Below are 23814 nucleotides of genomic sequence, written 5' to 3'. Positions count from 1 at the left end.
GGCCTTGCTATGTTGTGGGGTGTGCGCTGCACGGGGTTCGTGTGTGGTGCATGTGGCCTGGTGTTCTTGCAGGCTTCGCAGATCCGCGGCACGCACCTTACATACATTTTGGTGCTTCCTGTGCGTATTTGTGAGCTGGACTCGTGCGGGGTGTGTGTCTCAGCATGTGTGACTATATGACTTTTGAGGGTGTCTCTAAAAGGCTTGGTGTCTGTGACGGTATGCGCCTGTGTGACATTTTTATGTGAGGTGATGCATGCCTGTGGTTCCCATGAGCTGTGGTCCCGCATCCTGTGTTATTTTGCAGGTACACATGGAGGCGGATAAGTGTGGGTTCCAGGCATGCTGTCTGTGGGGCGCGTGGGGCTCCCAGTAGCATATGGAGCGGTGTCATGGGGAGGGAGCAGAGTGTCCAGCAGCAGAGGGTCCACCCCACATTGTCTCCTCCTGGCTGGGTGACCTCGAGCTAGCTACTGCACATCTCAAGCCTCAGCTTCCCCTTGAAGGCAGCACTGCAGCGCCCAGGAAGGCCTCAGGGTCCCGAGGAGGAGGGCACCGTGAATAGGACAAGGTCGTCAGTCTGCAGCTGAGAGCTGGGAGAGACTGGGTTCCACCCTCCCACCCATTTTGGGGGGCCTCCACTTCCCCCTGCAGAATGGGATGGCCACCCCCTTGCACTGCCCAGGAGAAGCTTCACAGACCATTCTAGGAGCTCCCCAAAGGAAATCAGACAGATAACTGAGGCTCTATGGGTGCCATCAGTAACCCACTAGGAACCCAAGCAGCTGTGCCATTGACACCCGAGTGCCATGGGGGGGCAGGCACTGGTCACAAACAAGCTCACTCTTCAGAGTCATGCATCCTTGTCCCCACTGCACAGAGATGGGATGAGCTCAGAGAGGTGGGGAGACCAGCCCAAGAGCACACAGCAGAGTGGCACAGCAAGAACAGAGTCCCAGGTGGATCTCTTTCCAAAACTTAGGCTTCTCCCTTTCTCCACTCTGCCCTCCTCAGGCCCTCCTCAGGCCCTCCTCACCCCACCTATGGTGGGAGGGGGAATACAGATCAACACCCAGAAATTTTAGATTATCTGCTCTTTTGGCTAATGGCTAATTAATGCTCTATCAAGTGACAATGAGTGGGTAGGCACCAGAGCCCCACTGCCTGGACCCATCTGCACTGGCTGTACAAGCTTAAGTTAATTACTGAACCTCTCTGGGTTTCTTCATGTGTCATCTGCAAAATGGAGAATATAGTGTAATTGAGTGGAATTGAGTTCTGGCCTCCAACCCAGGTCCCCTGCCCCAGTGCACAGGGGAGCAAGGTGACTGGACATTCATAATAATATGAATGATAATAAAATCCGCCTCATTGGGTACAATAAGGATCGAATGAGCTGGAACGTGAAAGTTGCCGGGCCCAGCTGGTGAAATCACTCATGATAAGCAAATGCATAATCTGCTCACCTTTATCTTGTACTTCATTCCCTCATTTCTGCACCTCAGTGAGGGAGGGGCTACTATTACCCCCATTTCATTAGCAAAGGTTGCCCCACTGTGAGTCCCCGGCCAGGGTTTGCACCAGCCTCCCCGCGGAGCCCCCCTGTTCCCTGGATATTGTGGTGATAGCATTCCTGGCCCAGCGCCTCTCGAAGGGTGGTCTGTGGACCGGCAGCCCTGGCACCACTGGAGTTTGCTAGAGATGCAGATTCTGGGCTCCACCTCCAACCTACAGAACCAGCCGGGGGTGGAGCCCAGCAGTCTATTTTAACAAGCCCTAGGGGATTCTGATACTTTCTCAAGTTTGAGAAGAACTGGACTTGGCCTCTGAAGAGGTTACCGTGTGAACTGGCAGTGCCCCATGCGAGGCATGCAGAAGGATCCAGTCTGGGGCAAGAGAATCAGACCTTCAGTTTACTGTGTGACCTTGGGCGACATCCTTACCCTTTCTGAGCCTAGAATCTGTCATCCTCCTTGGAGTGCAAGTAGCATTCTCTGAAACTTTGGAAGGTGACCATTATCTGTGAGGATCACCCAGGGGCATGAGAGCCACTCTCTGGACACTCTGCTAGGCCCTGGGGATTTGACCACTCTGAGGAAGACAGGAGCTCAGCCCAGTGAGGAACCCGAAACCCTGGTCTGCACCAAGGGAGAGGAGCTGCGGGAGTGGCTGGAGGCAGGATGTGCCCACCAGGGGACCTCTGCCAGGGCACAGCCCTCCCAGGCTTCACTGGAGTGGAGCTGACTTGGGTGCACTGAGCCTAAAGGGCCAGGGACCTGACATAGCTCCCCCCACAGCCCAGACCAGGCCTCTCAGGACTTCCGGTCATGGTTTCCCACTTTGGGGGGGCTTCCTTTGCCATCAGTTCCCTTCAGTCAACCATGGACTGTGGACTTTCCCATGAGGAAGATGGTACCAAGCGTCAGATTTACCCAGCCCTTGTGCCCTCCTCCTTCCCACGGCACCATGCCCGCCACCCCCTGAACTTGGCAGGATGACCACCTTCCTTTTACAGCTGAGGAAACACCCCAGGGAGAATGGCTTGGGCAGCAGCTCCCTGGGGCAGGGCTGTCCTCAGGGCTGCCCGCCTCCCCTTGGCCTGTACCCTGTTCCCAGCGGTGCCCTCTTCAGGGACTCATGTGCAGGCAGCTGCCTGGCCCTGGGCGTGGCTCAGTGGCTGTTGGTAGCTTGGAGTTGGTGCTTTCTGGCCTCATGGACCACAACCCAAGCCCAGGCTGCAGAATCTGGCACCCTCAAAAACAGGATCCACCGGGGTGAACCTGCAGACGAGTAAAACCGGGGGGGGGGGGGGGGGGGGAGTGGTGAGGCTCAGAGAGACGAGCCCCCGGTTCCCAGCAGCCCCGGGGCAGAAGAAAGCTGTGGTTTCACGGTCCACGGCTCAGCACAGAGTCAGGCCGCGGAGACGCTTCTAATCCTGCCCTGCCTGGCTCACCCAGTCTCGAATTTTCTCACTGAACATCTCCCCGTCCCGTCCCGGGGGGCCTCGGGGAGCCTCCAGAGCCCCCAGCCACAGTTACTCACCGATGGGACTCTGAGCCACAAGTCTCCTGCGTGGAGGCCAAGGGGGGCTCTGGGCCTCACCGGCACCTGCTCCCCTGCCTGGTGCACAGTGGCACGGTGAGGGGTGATCTGTGCCCCACGGAGAACAGCCACACAAATTCTGGCCACGCACCAGGGCTGAGGCCGGTGGAGCCTGAGGACCCAGATGGGAGCACCTGCCGTGCCCTTCCCTGTCCACTGTGGGGGGTGGTCCCTCCTCTGTAAAAGGGGCCATGATGTCCTCGCCTGGTGGATGGCTGGCAGCAGGCTTGGTTCTGCAAGCCTTCGTTGCTTTCACTGAAACATACCAGCCGTTCCTCAGAGTCACAGCCCCCCCAGTCCCTACGGCATCTGTTTCCCACGCACCCCGTGTTGGCCTTTGGCTCACAAAATCCTTGTAGCTGACACCCAGACACATTCGCTGCCTTCTCCCATTGTCCCTTCAGGAGGGGTTCACAAGGGATATGGCTTGAGCCCAGCTGCCTGTGGGCACAAAGGAGGGTGGGCAGGGGAAGAACTGGGGAACCCAGGGTTCTGCTCCAGAAGGCAGGGCTCAAATAAGGGCTGATGGGGAACTCCCTGACTCCCACGGGCCCACATGGGTGCTGGGCAGGGGCCCGGAGTGAGGACAAGTCACGTTTTTGCATTGAGATGTGGCCTAGGAAGTAAGAGACCCACCCAGGTTCAATTCCTGACTCCAAAACCGTGTGACTTGGGTGAGTTACTTAAATTCTGTGAACTTCAGTTTCCAGCCAATAATTGAGAATAAAGGCACCTAATTGGAAGACTACGGCTGTCTTTATTCTGATTTGCCACGTGAGAGGAAGGACTGGTCTGTAGTGAGTGACTGGCAAAAAGCAGAGAAAACTGAGTTGGGGTCCAGAGTGCCATAGTCTTTCCCACTCTAGTTCTATAAGGATAGCAAGGCTCAGAGAGGTTTAGCAACTTCTCTAAGGCCACACAGGATGTGTACATTGTTGTCTTTCTGGGCCACTAACTCCTACATAAGATCTTGAGGTTTCAACCTGATCTGCACAAAACGCTCCCAGTGAGCCTTGAACCTGACTTGGTGCTTGAGAGGCACTGTCTCAGAATGATGGTCATGAGGATCCAGAAAAAGAAATGTCTCCTGTCTTCACTGACCAATACATGAGAGACTGCAAGAATTTCCGCAGAAACATCAACACTGTGGAGTCTGAGCTGTGCATCCACACAGGCTGTCTAGGAGAACTCCCCAGAAGTTCTCCTAGAACCTGCGTGTGAGCAGGAGCTAAGAGTATTGTGTGGAAAGTTGGCCTCTGTGGCCTTTAACAGATCACTACGCTCCGCATGGTTGCCTGGCAAATCCCACCCCCTACCTCTTGCAGACTCAAGCTCAGCTTCCTGGATGTGGCCTTCAAGGCCTCTGGACTCAGTCATCCTCTGTGTTCGTGGCCGCTCCCATCTGGCCTGGGAGGTCCACAGAGTAGGCACAGACATCAGCAGCTCTCCCAGGCCCACCAGGGAAGGGGGATGATGTTTTCTGAGCAAATACAAGGCGAGGCCCCACCAGGCACTCAACGCATTCCACATGCCCTCCCATCAGGGCACGACCTCAGTGATAGAATTAGCCTTGCTCTGCAGATCAACACGCTGAGGTCAAAAGATCAAGCAATCTGCCAAAAGTCACACATAAAGTGACAGCTGAAGAAGGGAGGGGGTGAAGGAAGGGTGCCGAGGAGTTCCTAGTCTTTAGCCCCTGGTCCCAAGAGGCATCTGTAGTGGGTGGGCACACGTGGATGCCCACACATCTCCAACTCTTGGGGAGCCCCATCCGGACAGAGTAAGGTGGAACCCGGTGAACCATCTAACCACAACCACAGCTTCTAGGGGTGCAAGGGGGCTGCTATCCCACCCTGCCCCCACCACCATGGCCCCAGCCCCACCCTGCTGCAGCTCTCCCCAAGCTTCGTAAGCACAGTGGTTTCTGCTCTGCAGCAACCCAGGAAGGGCAAGGCAGGGCTCAGCTAGCCTGGGCCTGAGCGAAAGCTGCAGGTCGCAGAGAACTCAGGACTCCTGGATCTGCTCAAAGCACAGGGCAGCTGCAAAGCATTTTCCTGGCCTTTCGCCCCCTTGAATAGAACCTGGAAAAGGAAGCCCTCAGGGTATAACAGAAGTATCAACCAAACACTGTAATAGATATCAGAGTAGTTACCGAACACCCCCTGGGCACAGGCCCTGACCTGGATTCCTTGTCCTTACATATGGCATCAACTCCAAGAAGTAGCTAATACCTTTCCTACTTTATATATAGAGAAACTGAGGTTCTGTTTGACCAGATAGGGGTTAGCACCAGAGAAAGACCAGGATGGACCAGCTGGACTCCTGTGGGCACAGATTAGCCCATGTGGGCTGGAGGTGGGTGGGGTGGGGCTGGAAGTGGGTGGGGTTGGATGCCCTTCTCCAGACTTGCTGGGTCCCTTCCTGCAACCTCCTAGGCATCTCCTCATGGCAGCTCTGGTTCCCTTCTCTGGGAAGCCTTCCCTGACCTCCGCAAGCCCTGGGGCCATTCCTGTCACAGCATGTCTCTGTGGGTTCCCTCCATCTGCTCAGGTCTGTTTCCACAGTGGAGTGGATGGGCGAAGGAGAAGGCAGAAGCTCTGCATGCTTCAGAGAACCCAGCTTCTGAGTCCAATTTCAGCCGGTTTGCCACAAGCCCTTGGGTGGTGGGTCATTTTCAGGTCTGTAAAACCAGGCATCTGGCCCCACTTTCAGCCCTGGTGAGCATCAGGAAATAGAACCACTGAGAAAGAGGAATCTACCCTTGGAACCAGATCCTGGAGGGCAGGATCTCCCCCAAGGACCACCCACCTACGTACCTTCTCTTCCCGCCTCTTCCCAGCAGGGATTCCTGGTAGGGCTGGAGCACCTAGAAGAGGGAGAGATTTTGGGAAGATTTGCTCCAACCACAGAAGTAAAAGAATACTGTCACCTCGCTTCGGGACAGCACTTATAGAAACCCTGACAACATGCAAACTATCCTGGACATAGCTTTGTGGGCAGATTGGGCTCACACCCCTGCCTCTTATAAACAGTGTGACTTGGGATATGCCATATAACCTTCCCGAGCCTCAAGTTCCCCAACCATAAATGGGGACCTAACTAGTCTCAGCCAATTTCGGGGGCTGATTTTTACTTATATTAATTGCCCCCGACGCCAATATCAGTTTCTCATCTGAAAACCAGGGACTGACAGTCCGGGAGATGATGCAGGATGGCCGTGGTGTGGGGGAACCCCCTCTGCCGCCGCCCCAGGGCCAATGAAGGGTCATTTCCTTCCGCGTTCAGCTGCCGTCAGTCACCTCTCCCGTCCGCCCCAGCTTAAGTGCGGCGGCGCCGGATTTCCTCGGTGGACCCGCGGCTCCTGGCGCCCCCGCCGGTCCGAACCCCGCGCGCCTCGGGCGGCGATCGGCACGTGCAGCTGCCCCTGCGCGCAGCTCCCACCGCGCTTCCTTCCAGACCCTCCTCTCTCCGGACTCAGCCGGACCCTTCTCTTCCCGCCCCTTCCCAGCCGGGATTCCTGCGTAAAGAAGATGCTTCACCCCACCCCCGCACCACCGGTTCCCCGTAACCCGCGTCCCAGGGGCCGCCTCTTCGAGCGCTAGGACCCCGCGCGGCCGAGGGGCCGAGGGGGCGTGGCGGGCGGGAGAGGTATTTAAATGGCCAGCGCCGCCCCCTCGCGGCCGGCTCCCGTGGGGCGCAGGAGCGGCCGTGCCTCCTCGGGCCGAGACCCCGGGGTCTGGCGCGGGTGGGACCTGGGGCAGAGTTACGCAAAATGTGCCGAGGCTGCCCGGGAGAGGAGCGGCGGCCGCGCTGAGCCAGGTAGGAGCGCCCCGCGGGCGAGGCCGGGTCCCGGGGAGCCGTGGTCCCACGCCCCTCGAGGGCACGGGCGCCGACCCGGCTGCGGCCGGCCCATGGGGTGCCCCACGCCCCTCCCGCCGCCCGCACTGCGCGCGTGGGGCTGGGGTTGATCCTTCCTCGGTCCCCGAGAAATCTCCAAGGCGCCTGCCTGTCTCAGCGGATCTTACCTGCAGAGGGGTGAGGCCGGCATTCCCATTTGACAGCTGGGAAAACTGTGGCGGACAGCCCGGAACTTGTCCAGGAAACCCAGCTAGTGGAGGGACCATCAGGATTTGAATTCAGGTCTCCCGCCCTCCGCTCCAGGCCGGGTGTGGGCTTCCCATCCCACCGCGCTGGAGAGCCTGCTCATCTCTCTGAAAGGGGCGCCCACCGTCCTCCCAGGGGCTTGAGCCAGCCTTCTTTATGGGGGTGAGATGTGAAGACCCCCCACCCCCACCCCTGGCTGCCTGAGATTCCGCCATCACAGCCGCATTCCTTTGGGTTAAGGTCTAATTCCCCCGTGGGATGCACATGTCTCCAGAACAGGGCTTGCCCTCGGTGATTCACTGCTCGCTGTGAACCTCCGCAGCAGCTCTCCCAGGACCCTCTCTGCCTGTCAGAGGGAGGCCGAGAGCTGTTGAGAGAACACCTGAGGCGCCTGGACTGTGAGCCGGCTGCTTCCGTGCCTGAGCCTGGGTTCCTTGGCTGGGTTATGGAGGGAGATCTTGCTTGATGTAATGGAAACAGTTGTTTGGGGATTCTAATCCTGATTCTGCTATTTGCTGCCTGTGTGACTTTGAGTAAGTGACCTCTCTGAGCCTCATTTTCCTTGTGGGCAAAAAATGGGGACGGTTCTCTAGGCGGCAGTGGGCCCAGCACTGTTGGAGAAGAAAGCACTCACGCCGTTCTGTGCCTCAGTTTTCTGGTCTGTAAAATGGGAATTATAATAATTGCCTCTTCGGGTGGTTTTTAGAATTAAATAAGTGATATTAGGTCAAGTGCTTAGAAGAGTATCTAACATCTTTGCTTAGTGGGGGTGGACTTTTGATTGTAGGCGTTGTTCCTTACCCCCATTTCTCTCTCTCTCTCTCTCTCTCTCTCTCTCTCTCTCTCTCTCTCTCTCTCCTTTAGCACTTCTCTTAGAGTCCTGCCGTGTCTGCTGCCTTCTCCTGCCTGGCCACTTGTTTGCAGGCCTGGGGCCTCTTTCTTCAATACCCTTGATCTGGGATGCTTGGCCTTTACACCTCCTGGGAAGGACACTTAAGTGTCCCAGGCAGCTCTATAGCCGTCTCCACCACATCGTCACAATGGCTGTAGGGGTAGCGGCAGAATGGAAACTAGACTACTTGCCCTGTAGATGGGACCCTGAAGCCTGGAGAGGTTAAGGGACCTGCTGTTGGGAGTGAGGCTGGTGAGCAGTGGAGTTTGGATGTGAGACTGGGTCTAAGTGACATCCATCCTTTCTTGTGTGAGGGAGAGGAGGCCTTGAATGCTACTACGCATTGTGTCTTGGCCACTGCTGAGGGGGGCCCAGGGCTGAGCGCCCTCTTCCCTTCAGAGTTCCCATGTGCTGCAGTGACCTTGCCTTCTGAATGCGCAGATGCCCACACTGGTGTGGGTGGGGTGGGATTTGATAGAGGAGAGGGAAATAAGGGCCCCTTTGGCATCTCTACCTTCAAGCTCAGAACTAAACCTCACCTGGCACTCCCCACCCCCTTGTGATTCCCCCATTCTTCCATTTTGTTCATGGGATATTTAGTGAGCACCTACTTAGTAGGTTTCAGTTCCCCCAGAATAAGAAATTCTCAGAAAATAAGAGATGTAAGGAAAATAGTAAAACGCATGAGGAGCTGGGGGAAGCGCATTCCAGGCAGAGAGAGCAGCAAGGGCAAAGGCCCCTGGAGGCGCTGGGAGAAAGCTGGCACTGAGAGGGGAGGGAGGAATAGCTGGAGATCAGGAGACTCGCATAGCCTGGGTATAATGGAAATTTTCAAAGCAGACAATCACGACTTGATCTAGGGTTTACCTCTGCACTCTGGCTGCTCGAGCAGGACCGATCCCAAGAGGTGCGGGTAGAAGCATGGAAACAAATACCCGGGTTGGCTGTTGCCGTGGTCAAGGCCCAGGGTCACAGTGGCACCTGTCTGTGGCAGTGATGGAGGAAGGAGGTGGCCCATGTGGGCTCTGTTTTCAGGGAGGACAGCAGAATGCAGTGGTGGGGGAGGGAGTGCGGCAGGGAGGTGAAGGAGAGCCAAGGGGGACTGGGGTCACCAGCATCCCTCTGTTGCCCAGATGCCCCTCTGCCTTGGGGCACTTCCTAGAGGGGTGGGGAGCAGACCCTGGGGTGCTCGCTGCTGGCTCCCTGCAGCTCCCGGCCTGGAGCACAGGAGAGAGGAGGACCGTAGCCCAGACTTGGGGACCCAAAGAAGGCTTCTCTAGGAGGCCATGGGAGGAGGAGGAGGAGGAAGAACCAGAAGTGAAGAGCACATTGGAGGGTGGGGGGTGAAGTCTGGAGCCCTGGGAAAGTGCTCAGGGAAGGAAGGATACGGGGCGTCCAGGACCCGGAGTGGGAGAGGAGAGCTGGCCGGGAGTGACGGTCCCCAGAGCCCCGAAGGCCTCCCAGGGGCTTTCTGAGCCCGCTGTGTGGCAGACTCGGTGGTGGACACTTTTTAACAACAGAACAAAATTTCCAGGGCAACCTGCAGTGCAGGTGAGAGCGCACTGTGGGTGGGGTCTGTGGCCTGAGGAAACCAAGGAAGGGGTTGAAAGATGTCACCCTGGCCCCTAGTGATCCAGCAGGAAAGAACCTCAGCGCAGCCATCTTTGTTTAAAACTCATCACCAGTGGGTTCTGACAGAGATAAGCCCTCGAAGGCCCTTTCCCTGCAAAGCCTCCTCAGAGTCCCAGTGCAGCACTCATTGATCAAGCACCCCCGGTGGGAGACTTTTGGTGCAGAGGTTTAGGGCATAGACCCAGGAGCCAGATTTTGCCTGAATCTGCCATTTAGCAGGTTTGGTGACCCTGGATTTGTGAGTTAACCTGAGCTTTAGTTTATCCTTACGTAAAATGAGAATGGTAATAATGGAACCAAATCATTGAATTTTGGGGGGGACTAAATGAATTACCAATTGTAAAGTATTGAGAAGAGTGCATAAGTGGCATAAAGGCTAAGTGGCACTTTCTTGGAATATATCTCATTTGATCCTCAACAAAACTTGGCAAGGCTGTCATTAGCCTCAGAAAAGAAAACAAACTCAAGAGAGGTAAAGTGACTTATGGAAAGTCACACAGCAGTTAGTAGAGGCATGAGAGAGCAGTGGGTGCCTCTGAGCCCAGGGTTCTAGGAGGGCTCTAGACGTCCTTCTGTGTTAACACTCTCTGTTCCCATTATGTTCCCTTGTATGCTCGGTTTTGTCCCAACACAGAGCCAGCTATGAGGAAGCAGTCAGTAAAGGTGTGACTCAATGAACAAGCTCGTCAGGTCAGCCGGTCGATCTGTGTCTCCCCAACACTTGGCTCAGGTCCTCGGGAGGGAGCTGTGGGATTCCACCCTGCTGGGGGCCTTTGGGTGCCCTCAGTCCCATCCCAGGTTGATGGAGGGGAGGGCAGTCCCAGCAGGCCTGTCGCCCTGCACAGCCAGTGGTGGCCTCAGTGAAAGTGGGGCCTGGCTCCTGGGGAAGTGTGCAGGGATAGTGCTGGGCAGGGCAGGCCCCCGGCGGGGCTTCCTGTTGAGGCCTGAGCCCAGTCCAGGAACAATGGCAGGGGCTCCAGAACCAGAGAATCAAAGAGCAAGAGCAAAATAAAGCAGGGGGGTGGCGGGGAGTGGGGTAGGGGGCGGGGGGGGGGGGGGAGGAATTCTGCTGGGGGGGCCTGAGGCTGGAATGGGGGTGCCTGCTTATGGCCTGGGTAGAAACCAAGTCAGAGGCCTCTACCCCCCAGCCCTAGCCCAGGGCAGCCTCTGAGGTCCCTCTGTGTCCTGTGCATCCCCTCCAGGTTGTCTCCCACCAGGTAGGGACCTTTGAAAATCCAAATCAGACCTGGTCACCCCCTGCTTTAAAATTCTTGCCTCCCCCGGGTCGTGGCCCACCTGGCCTGTCCCCCCCGGGCCTTTGCGCAACTGTGTCTTATCTGCTGCCGGCCCTGTCCACGGCACCTTTTTGTAGGCGAGGACAGGTAGGAGGTGGGGCTTGCAGGGGAAGAGCCCGTGGTCTCACAGTGTGGCCCTTTCCTCCCCGCCCTCCACAGAGTCATGAGCCACCAGATCCTGCTGCTCCTGGCTGTGCTGACCCAAGGCCTGGCTACCTCCCAGCACCGAGACAAGCTGCCCTGTAAGATGGTAAGATGCTCTGCCAGGCAGGGCGAGGGCCACCACACCCCACCCTTGCCCTAGGGTGACCTGCTGCCCCAGCCCCAGCAGCTGGATATAAGGGAAGTCAGGAGAGGAAAGGGGCTTACCTTGCATTCAATGAGCACTCACTAGAATGTTTTAATACTGGCTTACTCAGCTATCCTGCCAGGTAAGCCCCCTTATTTCCATTTAACAGAGGTGGAAACCCAGCTTGGAGAAGTTAGGTGACTTGTCCAAGATCATTCAGGAAGGAACAGTGGGGCCAGTATCAGACTCTAGTCCTTACTGTCCCTGCAGGCCAGTAGCCCAGCTGGGGAATCCAGAATATGAATATGTGTAGGGAAGGTGGGATGGGCCAGCTGGAAGGGGCTTCTCAGTACTGGTCCCTTCTGGGACCAATCCCTCCCCCTATCTGGCCTCCTTGACTGACTGCTGAAATGCCACTCAGAGCTCAGAACTGCTGGGTCAAGTGCTGCCTCCTCCAGGAAGCCTCCCCGGCTAACCTAGCCTGGTTGCTCTCTCTTTTGGCTTCCTGCCAGCCCCAAGCTTTCCTCCATCTCAATATTGAGCATCTTGAGCATGTGGGGTGGTCCAGGGAGGGTCTGAGCCTGTCTTATCTGCCAGACTAATAACTTCTCTAGGGCAGGGACCAGGTTTGATTCCTTTCTCCTGCTCTAAGCCAGGGAGACTAGCCCTGTGACCCTGCAGGGTGCAGGGAAAAGAGACTACCTAGGTCCTCCTGTAAGGCAGGGCAGTTGCTGAAGTCAGTGGCAGAGCCTGGGTTGGAGAAGGGACAGCCTTCCAGTAGCTCCACCTGGACACAGAATGGGCCACTGCTTCAGGGACCAGAAGGGCTGGTGGCAGCACCTGCCAGTCTTCTGTGAAGCCACCATTCTTCTTGCCCCTGGGTCATTCTGAGATTTTTTTTTTTTTTTTTGGTACCAGGGTTTGAACTCAGGGGCATCAGGGCACTTAATCACTGAGCCACATCCTTAGTGCTTTAATTTTTTTTTTTTTAATGTTAGAGATAGGGTCTTGCAAAGTTGCTTAGGAGGGTGGGCTGTCCTCTTTCTGCTCTGCTGGTCTCCACCTCTAACCTGAGAATACAGATCATCCCTTTTCTTTCCCAGCTGAGAGGTGACCGACTTGGTGTCAGTCACAGTTATCTGTGACTCTTGTTCATTACAGAAATATCCTAAGTTCTTTCTGTGGGTAAGGTTCTGGCATCCATATCAATTACACCAGGCCCTCTTTGCTCTGAGTTCACTGACAGCAAATCCTCACACAAAAGGTCGCGGTTCAGTGGGGCAAAGCCACTATATGGTGCAGTCATGGAAGGCTCCCTAGCGGAGGAGAGGCTGGAGCCCAGTGTGAAGAATTCACCATGGATCTGGTCAAGGATGGCACGACCAGCTCAGGGGAGGCCCAGAAGTGGGCAGGGGAGGGTGTGACCAGGCATGTGGGCTGGACTGGGCTGAGGGAGGAGGTGAGGGGACAGGTTAGTAGTGGCCACAGACAGCCTTGAATGCCTTGCTGAGGATCCTGGACTCCCCCTGGAGGACAAGAGTTTCTGAGTGGAGTCTTGGAGCAGTGTTTTGGCAGGAAGTAGGTCCCAAGGGGTCAGTGGAGACAGAGACGCTGGGGCAGAAGCAGGCCTGAGCCGGGTGGTGGTGGAAGGCAGACCGTTTGCTGGCAAAGGCTGGGTTTCCTGGGGGTCTGCAAGACACCAAAAAGGAAAAAGACCCGTGTTTGCACAGGATTCTGGGCCCAGAAGGTACAGGAGTGGGGCCTTTGGTTGTAAAACGGCCTGGGTTAAATGGCAGCTCCCTCCTCACCACCTGGGGGATCCTGATGTCTCCTTGGCCCTCTCTGGGCCTGGATTTCTATCAGTAAGGGTGATGGTAACAGATCACCCCGTGCTATTCTGAGGATCTATGAGACCTCAGGCCCAAAAGTGCAATGTCAAATGCTGAGAGGTGGCTGGGGAGGGATGAGGAACTTTGGATAAGAAACCAGAGTGGCACTGTGACGTGATGGAGGTCACAGAGCAACACTGCAGTCCTGTCACCAAAGACTGTTGTTTGGTACCCCGGCCACCATTTGCCCCGTTCCCTCTCCCTACCTTACCTCAGAGCCTGCCGCTGCACCAGGCCATGGGAAGCAAGGCACTTAATGGGGTGGGGGCAGGTGACAGCTGCAGAAAGGAGGTCACATCTGGGAGCTCCATGGAACCTGAGCCTGAATGAGATCTGAGGGTGGAAAGCAAAATAAAAACCGAGGAGAGGAGGACACACTGCAGGTTGGAAGCCTCTTTTCCAACATAGCTTCCGGTCTAGCACTGGGAATTTAACCCTCTGGGCCGTAGAGGGGACCCAGGATATGGAACCAGGAAGCCTGGTCCCCCATTGGCCCTGCTGCTCATTGGCTCTAGGTCGCACTGAGTGATGACCTGGCTTAGCTTCCTGTGAAATGGAGTAATAATAATCAGTACCTTGCTGCCCTTAGCTCACTTGTCCTCACGTCTTTCATCTCTCTATCCATCTGCCCGTCCGACTTCTCTAGTCCCTCCCTTCTGCTCAACACTGTACAGGTGTCAGAGACAGGGCAGGGAGCACAGGGGGGTCATTGGACATTAGGCTGGGTGAGGACAGTCTAGCATCTTGGGAGTCCCTGGGAGAGCTGACCCAAGCCTGGGTGGGGGACATGTGTGTCTTGTAGCTTGTCTGCTTCCACCTGCTACTGCACCCGTTAATGCCAGCTGCTCTCCTCGCCATCACCCTCCTCAGGTGGAGAAGGAGGCCTTGTGCCAGGGCCTTGGCCTGCTCCAGGTCCCCTCATTGCTCCCATTGGACATCGAGGCCCTTGACCTCTCTGGAAACCAGCTGCAGGACATCGTGGCCTTGCCCCTGGGCTTCTACACAGCACTCCGTCACCTGGACCTGAGTGTCAACGAGATCAGTTTCCTCCCTCCGGGAGTCTTCCAGGCCCTGCCCCACCTGGAGCACCTCAATCTGGCCCACAACCGCCTGGCGGTGGGCACTGCGCTGAACGCCAGTGGTCTGGGCACCCTGCTGCACGTGACCTCCCTGGACCTGTCTGGAAACAGCCTGTACAGTGGCCTGGTGGAGCGGCTCCTGGGCGAGGCACCCAGCCTGCGCTCGCTCTCCCTGGCCGAGAACAGCCTGACGCGCCTGGGTCGCCGCACCTTCTGGGGCCTGCCTGCGCTGGAGCGCCTTGACCTGCACAGTAACGTGCTGATGGACATCGAGGACGGGGCTTTTGAGGCCCTGCCCCGCCTGGCCCACCTCAATCTCTCCAGGAATTCCCTCACCTGCATCTCTGACTTTAGCCTCCGGCAGCTGCGGGTGCTTGACCTGAGCTGCAACAGCATTGAGGCCTTCCAGACAGCCCCCGAGCCCCCGGCTGAGTACCAGCTGGCCTGGCTCGACCTGCGGGAGAACAAGCTGCTGCACTTCCCCGACCTGGCCGCGCTCCCGCATCTCATCTACCTGAACGTGTCCAACAACCTTATCCGGCTCCCCTCTGGGCTGCCCCAGGGCAGCGAGGGCCTCCACGCGCCTTCGGAGGGCTGGTCAGCCCTGCCCCTCTCCAACCCTAGCTGGAACACCAGCACTTACCCACTCTCCCAGCTCTTGAACCTGGACTTGAGCTACAATGAGATTGAGCTCATCCCGGACAGCTTCCTGGGGCGCCTGACCTCTCTGCGTTTTCTGAACCTCAGCCGGAACTGCCTGCAGGCCTTTAAGGCCCCGCATGCGGGCTCCCTGCCCTGCCTGGTGCTCCTGGACTTAAGCCACAATGCGCTCCAGGTGCTGGAGCTGGGTGCCAGAGCTCTGGGGTCCCTACGGACGCTGCTCCTCCAGGACAATGCCCTGCAGGACCTGCCACCACACACCTTTGCCAGCTTGGCCAGCCTGCAGAGGCTCAACCTGCAGGGGAACCGGGTGAATCCCTGCGGGGGTGCAGCTGAGCCCAATCCCCCAGGCTGCGTGGCCTTCTCTGGCATCCCCACCCTCCGCGTTCTGAACATGGTAGATAACGAGATGGAGATGCTCAGGGCAGGGGCCTTCCTCCACACCCCGCTTACTGAGCTGGACCTTTCTGCCAACCCTGGGCTGGATGTGGCCACAGGAGCCTTGGCTGGCCTGGAGGCCTCCTTGGAGGTCCTAGAGCTGCAGGGCAACGGGCTGACTGTCCTGCAGGTGGACCTGCCCTGCTTCAGCTGCCTCAAGAGGCTCAATCTTGCTGAGAACCACCTCAGCCACCTGCCTGCCTGGACGCAGGCGGTGTCCTTGGAGGTGCTGGACCTACGGAACAACAGCTTCAGCCTCCTGCCAGGGAGCGCCATGGGGGGCCTGGAGACCAGCCTCCGGCGCCTCTACCTGCAGGGGAATCCGCTCAGCTGCTGTGGCAATGGCTGGCTGGCAGCCCAGCTGCACCAGGGCCGAGTGGATGTGGACGCCACACAGGACCTGATCTGCCGCTTTGGCTCCCAGGCAGAGGTGTCCCTGAGCCACGTGCGTCCTGAGGACTGTGAAAAGGGCGGGCTCAAGAATGTCAACCTCATCATCATCCTCACCTTCGCACTGGTCTCCACCATCATTCTCACCACGCTGGCCACCTGCTGTTGTGTCCGCCGGCAGAAATTCAACCAACAGTACAAAGCCTAAGGGAGCCAGGGGACCCTTCCAGGTCAGTGCAGGAGCTGGAGGCACAGAGCAGAGTGGGGACTGATACACCGTGAGCCGGTGTCCCAGGACCCTGGTCTCGAGCTCCCAGCCTAGGGCTCCTTTCTGTGCGTCCTTCTGCGTGGGAAGGTGACCCACTTCCCAGGCTGCTCAAGTGGTCCAGCTGTGGAAACTGCAGCTGGGCAGTTTCAGGGACAGCAGAGAATAATGTTGACCCAGGATCAGCAAGTCCTCCCCGAGCATCTGTTTTGGGCCACACCCTGCTCTTGGGGACTGGGGATGCAGTAAGTTGAATGAAACACATGCGGCACTCTGAGGAGGAGAGGTCGTCACAGAGCTGGGCAGAGGATGGGGTTCAAGGTGGGGAAGCCCAGGGCTTCGAGGCTCTGCAACCCCAGCCAATCCCAGGTGGAGAGTCCTGCCCCTGCCATACCAGGGCAAGGGGGCCACAAGCTCAGGAGGATTGGTCTGAAATGTTTCCAAGTGGACTGTTTTGTCACATATTCTGATAATGACTTCCAGCCTCTCTGGAAAATGAGGAACTTGTGACCAGAAGAGAACTGGAGCCTCATGAGGGTGTCTGGGACCTAGTTAGGCAAGCTGCAGCAGCCCCAGAGTCTTGTTAAGAGGTGGTCTTCTGGGCTGAGGCCAGGATGTCCCATAGGTCCTTCCCACCCTGGCACTCTCCTGCTGCACACATTGACCCCGATCTTGCCTGAATCCCCCACCCCCTGCCCAGGCCCCTTCTCCATCCCAGCCCCATCCTGGCTGCCGAGCCGAGTTCAAGCCTTAGCTCTCTGGTTCTGTTTTGCACACAGCTTGCCACCTGTAGATGCAGACCCCAGCCTCACCGTCTCCCTCTGTGTGACAACTCCCAGAGTCTGGTATTTTATCCTCATTTTACAAAAGGGGAGACAACTCTCCCAAAGTCTCCCTCCCGGGTCCCGCAACTAAGAAATGCTGTAGTTGAAATTCAAACCCACATCCTCTGTTTCCAGGCCTGAGTGGCTCCGTGTTGCCTGAACAGAGCCTGAGTATCCTGTGCTGTGTGGGCCCTTTCCTCCTCTCTCCCACCAGGCAGGAGAAAGGCAGGCAGCTACAGGCCCTGTGCTTCTCCTCTGCCTCAGTTTCCCTCATTCTCTCCTTTGCAGACTGATGTGGCTTCTCCTTTTCCTGTTTTTGCTCCTATGTTTTCTTATTCCCTCTCCCTCTGTTGAGCACAGCCTGGATTTTGAGATCATGGAGTCTAACCTCCTCATAGCTGCACAAGTCAATGACACAGCCTGCAAAAAAGAAAATGTGGCTCAGTGGTAGAAGGCTTGCCTAGCGTGCACAAGGCTTTGAGTTCAACCTCGAGCACTGCCAAAATTCGGGGTTGGACCTGTGTGGTGTCCTTCTCTCTCATCTGTCACATCACAAGATAATGCCAGTTCCAAACTTACTTTCTGTTCCTCATCATGCAAAGATTCCCACCCCTTGCCAGGAAAATAGGTAGAAAGGCTCAACTTAGATAAATACCTGTTGCTCATACCATGGAGTCATGAGCTGTCTGGGAAGGAGGAGAGCGCTGGGACCAGCCAGAGTCATCTTTCCTGTGCTTGGTCCGTGGTCTGACCCATGATGGACACGTATGAATGTATGAGAAGATCAGAATGCTGTTCTCTGCACTCTTTTACAGATGAGGAAACCAAGGCCAATGGGCAGATCCAGGGCTGGACCCTTGCTTGAAGCCCTGGTGGTATGAGGGGCAGCCAGGTGCACAAAGTCCTGGCTGGGACCATGACCACAGGTGCTACTGCACATGACACTCTTCTCAGGCCTAGAGGCCACGGCATTGGCCCCTGGGCCTGACCTTTGAAAACACTACACCATGCTGCTGTCACCTCCCAGAAGCCAGGCCACGGCCCAGGCCCTGGGACCAGCTCTTTGTATAACCACATGAATGTATTAAAATATGACTTTGGGGAAACGTGTGGCCTGCAGCCTCCTTTTTGCCGTGGGCAATTCACATCAGTGTGTGCACTTGAACCCTGACCTCCCGACTTCCCTTCTAGTCTTTCAATCTTCATGGAATGTCTCTTGGGGTACATGGAGGCTCAGGGCCATCACCACCCTGGACTTTGGGGCCTCAGCTCCCTTTATGATCCCGTTACACCTCTGTCCTCTCACACCCAACACAACCCTGCTCTCTACCCCAACACTGAGAAACCGGTGACAGATTTGTTCTCTTCCTTCTGCAGCCATGTGTCCCCTCCCTACCCCATCTCAGGAGGTCTCAAGTCTTGCTCATCAGACAAAGACCATCACATCCCCACCTCGGCCACCGCCACTCCCATTCCCAGCCCACCCCCCTTGCCCTGGCTCAGGCCTCTGGGGTCTTCTTTGCCAACACGGTGTACCTTTCGGACCCTATCTATCTCCTGGACCCCTTCCCCATCCTGACCCCACCCTTGACATCTGAGACCCAACACTCAAAAGTTGTCCCCTCCCTCTTAGGCCACTGCTTTCATCCCCTCTATGTGTTCATCTTCCATGAGCCATCTCTAAATGATGACACCAGGACACCGTCCCCGCTGTAGCCACCCCATTGCTTCAATGCCCACGTCTCTGCCTCCAGCCTCACCTGTCCTGGACATTCGACCCTTTGTCCCCAGCCAGAGGTCTCCCAGGGTCTGGAGAATTCAGTTAGTGAGCAACTGGGCTGCAGATCCAGCTTGAACTTGGAAGAGCATCCCTGGGTCCTGACCAGGATTGGAGCTGAGGAGGGGCAGAAGCCACTGGGGAGGCCAAGTCTGTGGGGCAGGGGATGATCCCCCTCCCCCAGCCCTTCAATCTCCCATTCCACAGCCCTTGGAGCTGTCCTCTGGGACCACCTGCCACTCAGCAGCCTGACACCCAGGCACCCCTCCTCTGCAGGAGCCACGCTTCTTCCCCTACCTGCCCCCACCCCATCAAGCCCACCTCAGTGATGCTTCTCTGTCCCCACCCAAGCACCCTGGTCTCCCCCTGGGGCCTGCTGCCACCTGGGCCCTGGTTCTGGAGCTCTTCCTCCTGATTTCTCCAACCAGCTTCTCTGGCCTGTGACCTCTCACCTCCCAGTTCCTGCTTCCCCTACTCTCCAAAGAACAATTATAAATGCCTATTTCATGGGGTGGTGCTGCGGGGTGAAGGGGGTGGTGCAACCTGTGGGCTCTCAGTGAAGGCCTGGGGACGGGCAGCAGCACAGGCTAAGCTCAGCCCCAGGGCTGCAGGCCTTGCATGCAGCCAAGGGGCACCAGGCCCCTGACCCCTTTTCCTGGCAAACAGGGCAGTTTGCTCACCTGGTCAAGACCCCCTAGTGAGGCAGAAATTCCTGTTTTCAGCCAAACATGGTCACAGCTGCCAACTAGGTCATCAGAGCATCCGGCTTCCCAAGCTTTCAGCAAGTTCCAGGGAGGCCCTCGGGTGCCCAGTGTCACTGGTTCGTTCAATTCAGTGAGCTGTCATGGCACCCCCCAGCAAGGCTGGGCACACGCCAGCTACCTATCTTCTCATCCCCAGGTGCTAAGTCCCCCAGGCCTGGGCTCCGGTGTCTGCTTCCTGTGCCCCTGTCCTTCTGGCAGCTCACAAGGGCCTAGGAGACCAGGTGCCTGCTGCCCCCAGCCCCCATCACTGCCTCCCACAGTGTGGCCCCCATCTCTGCCTCCCACAATGTGCTCAGAGCCTACAATTATTGAGCATGGCTGGGCAGACCCGGTGCTGAGCAGACCCGGTGCTGAGCACTTGATGTTCACTGTCGTGTTCGATTCTAACTTTGGAGAGACTTCCATTGTTATCATTCTCTTTTTACAGAAGCCGACACTCCAGAACTGAGGCTTGAACCCAGGTTTGTCCCGTAGGGAGCCAGCAATCTTAACCATTAAGTGGCCCTGCACCCTGACCTCCCCAACGCCAGACTCTCCCCCTCCCTCCCTGGAACGTCTCACCCACTGATCTGCCCGCAAACTCCTTTCCCTACCCCTGCCCTACCACCCCCTCCAGGAGGACTGCCCAGATTTACCTCCTGGCCCTCAGCCCTGGCCACCTTAGTCATAGCACACTGGTGCAGCTCTGGGAGGGAGGCCCTATTCAGGAGTTCTCTCTCTGTGTCCCCAGGGCCTGTGAATAAACACAGGCAGAGAGCTCAGAAAAGATTTCTTGAATGAATGGCTCCTGCCCTCCAGGACTTATAAACTCATGGGATTAAGACCAGCCCTCAGACAGACCCAGGGACCTGGAGAGAACCCAGAGCAGGACGCAGGGCGTGGGCCGTCTAGGGGCAGCAGCAGGCAGTGGGGAAGCAAAGTAAGAATGTGTGCTGGCCACCCTCCCTTCTTTGGTCCTATCTCATTCCTTTTTTCCTTCCTCCCTTGGTCACCCCCCCTACACACACACCCGCTATCTCACTGGAAACAGTTGTGGCTGAGAATGGGGAGGGGTGGCGGGTGGCAGGGAGGGAGGCCCCAACTGTTTATAGGAACTGGAGCGGCTCCATCCATCAGCTCTGTTTGGAGCTGGAGACCAAGCATAATAAATACCTTGGCTCCTCCCCAGCTGTGCTTTCCCTGAACTTGGCCATCTGAACTCCAAATCTCTCTGGCCTGCTGGTTCTCAGGATCCAGCTTCCAATCCACCCCACCCTGCCCCCACGTCCTTCCAGGCTGTCCTGGAACAAGCCCTGCCTCTGGGACTGGAAACTTGGCCGAGCCTAGGCTCTGCTACTCCTTTGCCCTGGGAGCAAGGGCCATGTCACTCGTCAGTGCCCCCATTTCCCCATCTGTAAAATGGGCTCGTAACCATCACCCTTGCCCTAACTCACAGAGGTGTTCACTTGTCAGGCCAACATGGCAAGAGTGACCACACAGTGCTAGATCCTGGGCCTGCGGGACACATGGGAACAGGTAAAACCACAGCCCAAGCTAGGAAGTGGTCACTCTTGAGGCAGGTCCAGAGTTTGCGCTTAGGGAATGTGCAGATGGGAACAGCCCTTGCAGCTGGAGGAGTGAGGGAGACTTGGAGGATATCTGACTGCCCACAGGAAGGGCGGGATTTCACACATACACACGGGGAGAGGACCAGGCAGTCAAGCTGGGCAGTGGGAGATCCTGGGCACAGAAGGGAGCCTGCCTCTGTCCAGCCTCCACCCCATCACTGACAGCGTGTGTCATCTGATCCTCTAGCATCTTCCTCTCAGATCTTCCAGCCTTCTGGAATTTTCCCTCCTTGCGTGGAGAGCTTCCAGCTCACCCAGCTCTGCTCTCCCAAGTTGTGGATGCATTCCCAGAATTCTGCCGTCATGTCCCCACTCCTACCCTCGCCCCAAGAAAAGCCACCTATAAAGTAGAAGACTCAGAGTGGGAAAAGCCATTGGCCAATAGCACATGTTTCTGGTATGAATAAGGGAATAAATGAAGAAAGGAGTGAATGAAAAAGTGAGTCAAGGAAAAAGAGAATGAGTGAGTAAGTTAATGAAAGCAACCAATATTTCTTGAGCCCTGCCACAGTCCACACTGGGTGCTGGGTGCTAGACGCACAAGGTCCCTCTCTTTGAGGCACTTACAGCTTATTAAAGAAATAGACATTAAACACACACGCACACGCACACACACAACAACAAAAAAAAAAAAACAATGGCAAATTGTGACATGTGCTATGAAAGGAAGTAACAGGGAGACAATTTGGATGGGGAGGGACTCAGAGGAGTCCTCTGAGGATGTGCTCTGAAGGCTGAGACTTGGGAGGATGTGAATTGAGAGAGCAAGGGAACCAGTGTTCCCATAGCCTCTTCCCCTCATTCCCATGAGTTTGTCAAAGTGCTTGGGAAGAGCAGGGACTGAACTCTGAGGTTTGCTGCTCTGCACGGAAGGCATTCCCCAGCCGGGCGCCTCGGTACCTCGAGTCCCATTCTGGAGTCATAGCAAACACCATGGAAGGCCACATACGGGACAGAGGGGGTGATGGTCAAGGGCCCCAGGAGTCACGCATTGTGGGGCAGAGGGCTAACTAGGTTGCAAGGGGAAAGAGACTAGCTCCAAAGGCCCTGGCTTTTAAATGATTATTGTTATTGTTATTTTGGTTGATGATTGTCTGGCCTCCCTCCTTTCCCCACCACCCTGTCAGCCTGCAAGTTCGGCCCCTTTCACTCCAGGGAACCCATATTAAGATTCTCACACATAACCCTTCCTGTTTTCTCCACGATCAAGTAATTGTGGACAGTTGCAATACACTGTGTACCCGGTATTAAGGATTTGGGATCATTGTTTTATAAAAGTGAAATTGTTTTCTATACACTCTCTGGCATTTTGCTTTCTTTTAAAAATCCACAGTACTTCAAAGGCATTCTACCCAAGAAACTGATAGAGCTCTGATTCATCTTGGACTGCACATAATAATATTCCAATAGTGTTAATATTCCTTTATTTATTCACTCTTGAAAGATACTTCCTTTGTTATCTTTTCTTACAACTATAAACATGCTGTAAAAAAAATGCTTTTGCATGTGCCTGTTTTCTCTGGGGTTGTGTTCCAGTGAGATAAATACCTAGAAGGACACATACACACACACACACACCCCCACACACATATGTTCATATACATATATTCATTGATCTAGAATTATATATTAAATATGTAGGTTAAATTTACTTTACACACACACACATAATTCTAATAAAACATCTTTTTTTTAAAAGTAATGTTTCACATTTCCACAATATGTGCTAGTTTCTTCTCCTCTGCTTATCTGCCAGAAATTCAAGTTTTAGCTTTGAGTGTAAAGTGGTCCCTCATTGTTCTTTCTCGTTGGACTTCCCTACTCTGTATCTGAGATTTTTGTCTCTTCGCCATCTGTATTAACTCTTCCATGAACTGCTCAATCTGTCCTTTGCCTAGTTTTCTATTGAGTTCCTTTTTCCTTGTCCATTCGTAAAACATCACTGTACTGTGCAAATATTAAAGTTGGACTAACGTTTCATAGCGCTGGTCTCCACCTCTGTCATTTGTCTGCTGACTCTGCTTAGTTCTTTTCTGTTCTGCCGTGTTTTCTAGAGCCTCACTTTTCTTTTAAAGTGTCTCAGTTTGATTAAGTTTTATGAAGATTGCTCCTACAGTTGTCTAAATTTTCTCATAAGATCTTTTTCTTGTTTTCGTTTTTACATTCAAGTCTTTAAATAATCTGAAATGTACTTTTGGTTATGAAGTTGGGTAGTTATCAAATTTCACTTGCAAATGAACAGCAGCTGTGTGTCAGTGCCATTTATTAAATGGTCGCAAGGCCAGCCTAGCAAATATTAAATTCTGATACAGATGTTTGTTTATCTACTTCTGAATTTCCTATTCTGCTGTTTTACTGCTTTATTTCTCTATTCCTATACCAATATCCCAATGATTGGTTTTAGAGTTTGTTCTGATACCTGCAAGGCAAGGCAAATCCTCTTGCACTGTTATTTATTATTTTACATAGTGTGTGTGTGTGATGCTGGGGATTGAACCCAGGGCCTTGTGCATACAAGGCAAGCACTCTACCAACTGAGCTATATCCCCAGCCCACTTTTTTTTTTTTTAAGGCATCTATTCTTCCATATAAACATTGAAATCATTGCCCTTTATTTGGAATTAATTTGAGGAGGTTTGACATTTTTATGACAGTATGTCTTCCCATCTAAGAGCATGGTCCTGTTTTTCCATTTGTTCAGATCTTGTGTTGCATCCTTTCACAAGATTGTATAGCTTTCTTCATATGGACTTTGTCTTTCTTGTTAAATTTATTCCTGTGTTAAAATTCTTGCCAATATCATTATT

The 23814-nt window shown here is 55.2% G+C and overlaps 2 protein-coding genes and 1 non-coding gene across 4 annotated transcripts in view; 2 read left to right on the top strand and 1 right to left on the bottom strand.

Annotated features, from left to right (window-relative positions):
- The window catches only part of LOC114098618 (guanylate cyclase D-like), a 46194-nt gene extending 39524 nt beyond the window's left edge, over window positions 1-6670 (top strand). The window contains exon 21 of the mRNA XM_027942867.2: window positions 6426-6670. Within this exon, the coding sequence (XP_027798668.2) occupies window positions 6426-6670 (245 nt within the window). The remainder of the gene's footprint in view (window positions 1-6425) is intronic.
- Window positions 6671-6830: 160 nt separating this feature from the next.
- On the top strand, window positions 6831-17407 carry Lrrc32 (leucine rich repeat containing 32). Of its 2 annotated transcripts, none has more exons than XM_027942488.3 (3): window positions 6831-6921; window positions 11185-11275; window positions 14074-17407. In XM_027942488.3, exons 2-3 carry the CDS (start codon window positions 11189-11191, stop codon window positions 15976-15978), a joined length of 1992 nt encoding a protein of 663 aa, XP_027798289.2. In that variant the 5' UTR covers window positions 6831-6921; window positions 11185-11188; the 3' UTR covers window positions 15979-17407. The 2 variants fall into 2 exon arrangements, with proteins under 2 accessions (XP_027798289.2, XP_071472614.1); XM_071616513.1 differs by lacking the exon at window positions 6831-6921 and adding an exon at window positions 7569-7739.
- Window positions 17408-23482: 6075 nt separating this feature from the next.
- On the bottom strand, window positions 23483-23556 carry Trnat-ugu (transfer RNA threonine (anticodon UGU)). The gene has a single exon. It is a non-coding gene; the product is annotated as a tRNA-Thr (tRNA).
- Between the last annotated feature and the right edge of the window lie 258 nt (window positions 23557-23814).

The sequence above is a fragment of the Marmota flaviventris genome, chromosome 9, assembly GCF_047511675.1.
Source record: "Marmota flaviventris isolate mMarFla1 chromosome 9, mMarFla1.hap1, whole genome shotgun sequence".
NCBI classification, from domain to species: Eukaryota; Metazoa; Chordata; class Mammalia; order Rodentia; family Sciuridae; genus Marmota; species Marmota flaviventris.
This window is presented reverse-complemented; position numbering and strand designations above follow the sequence as displayed.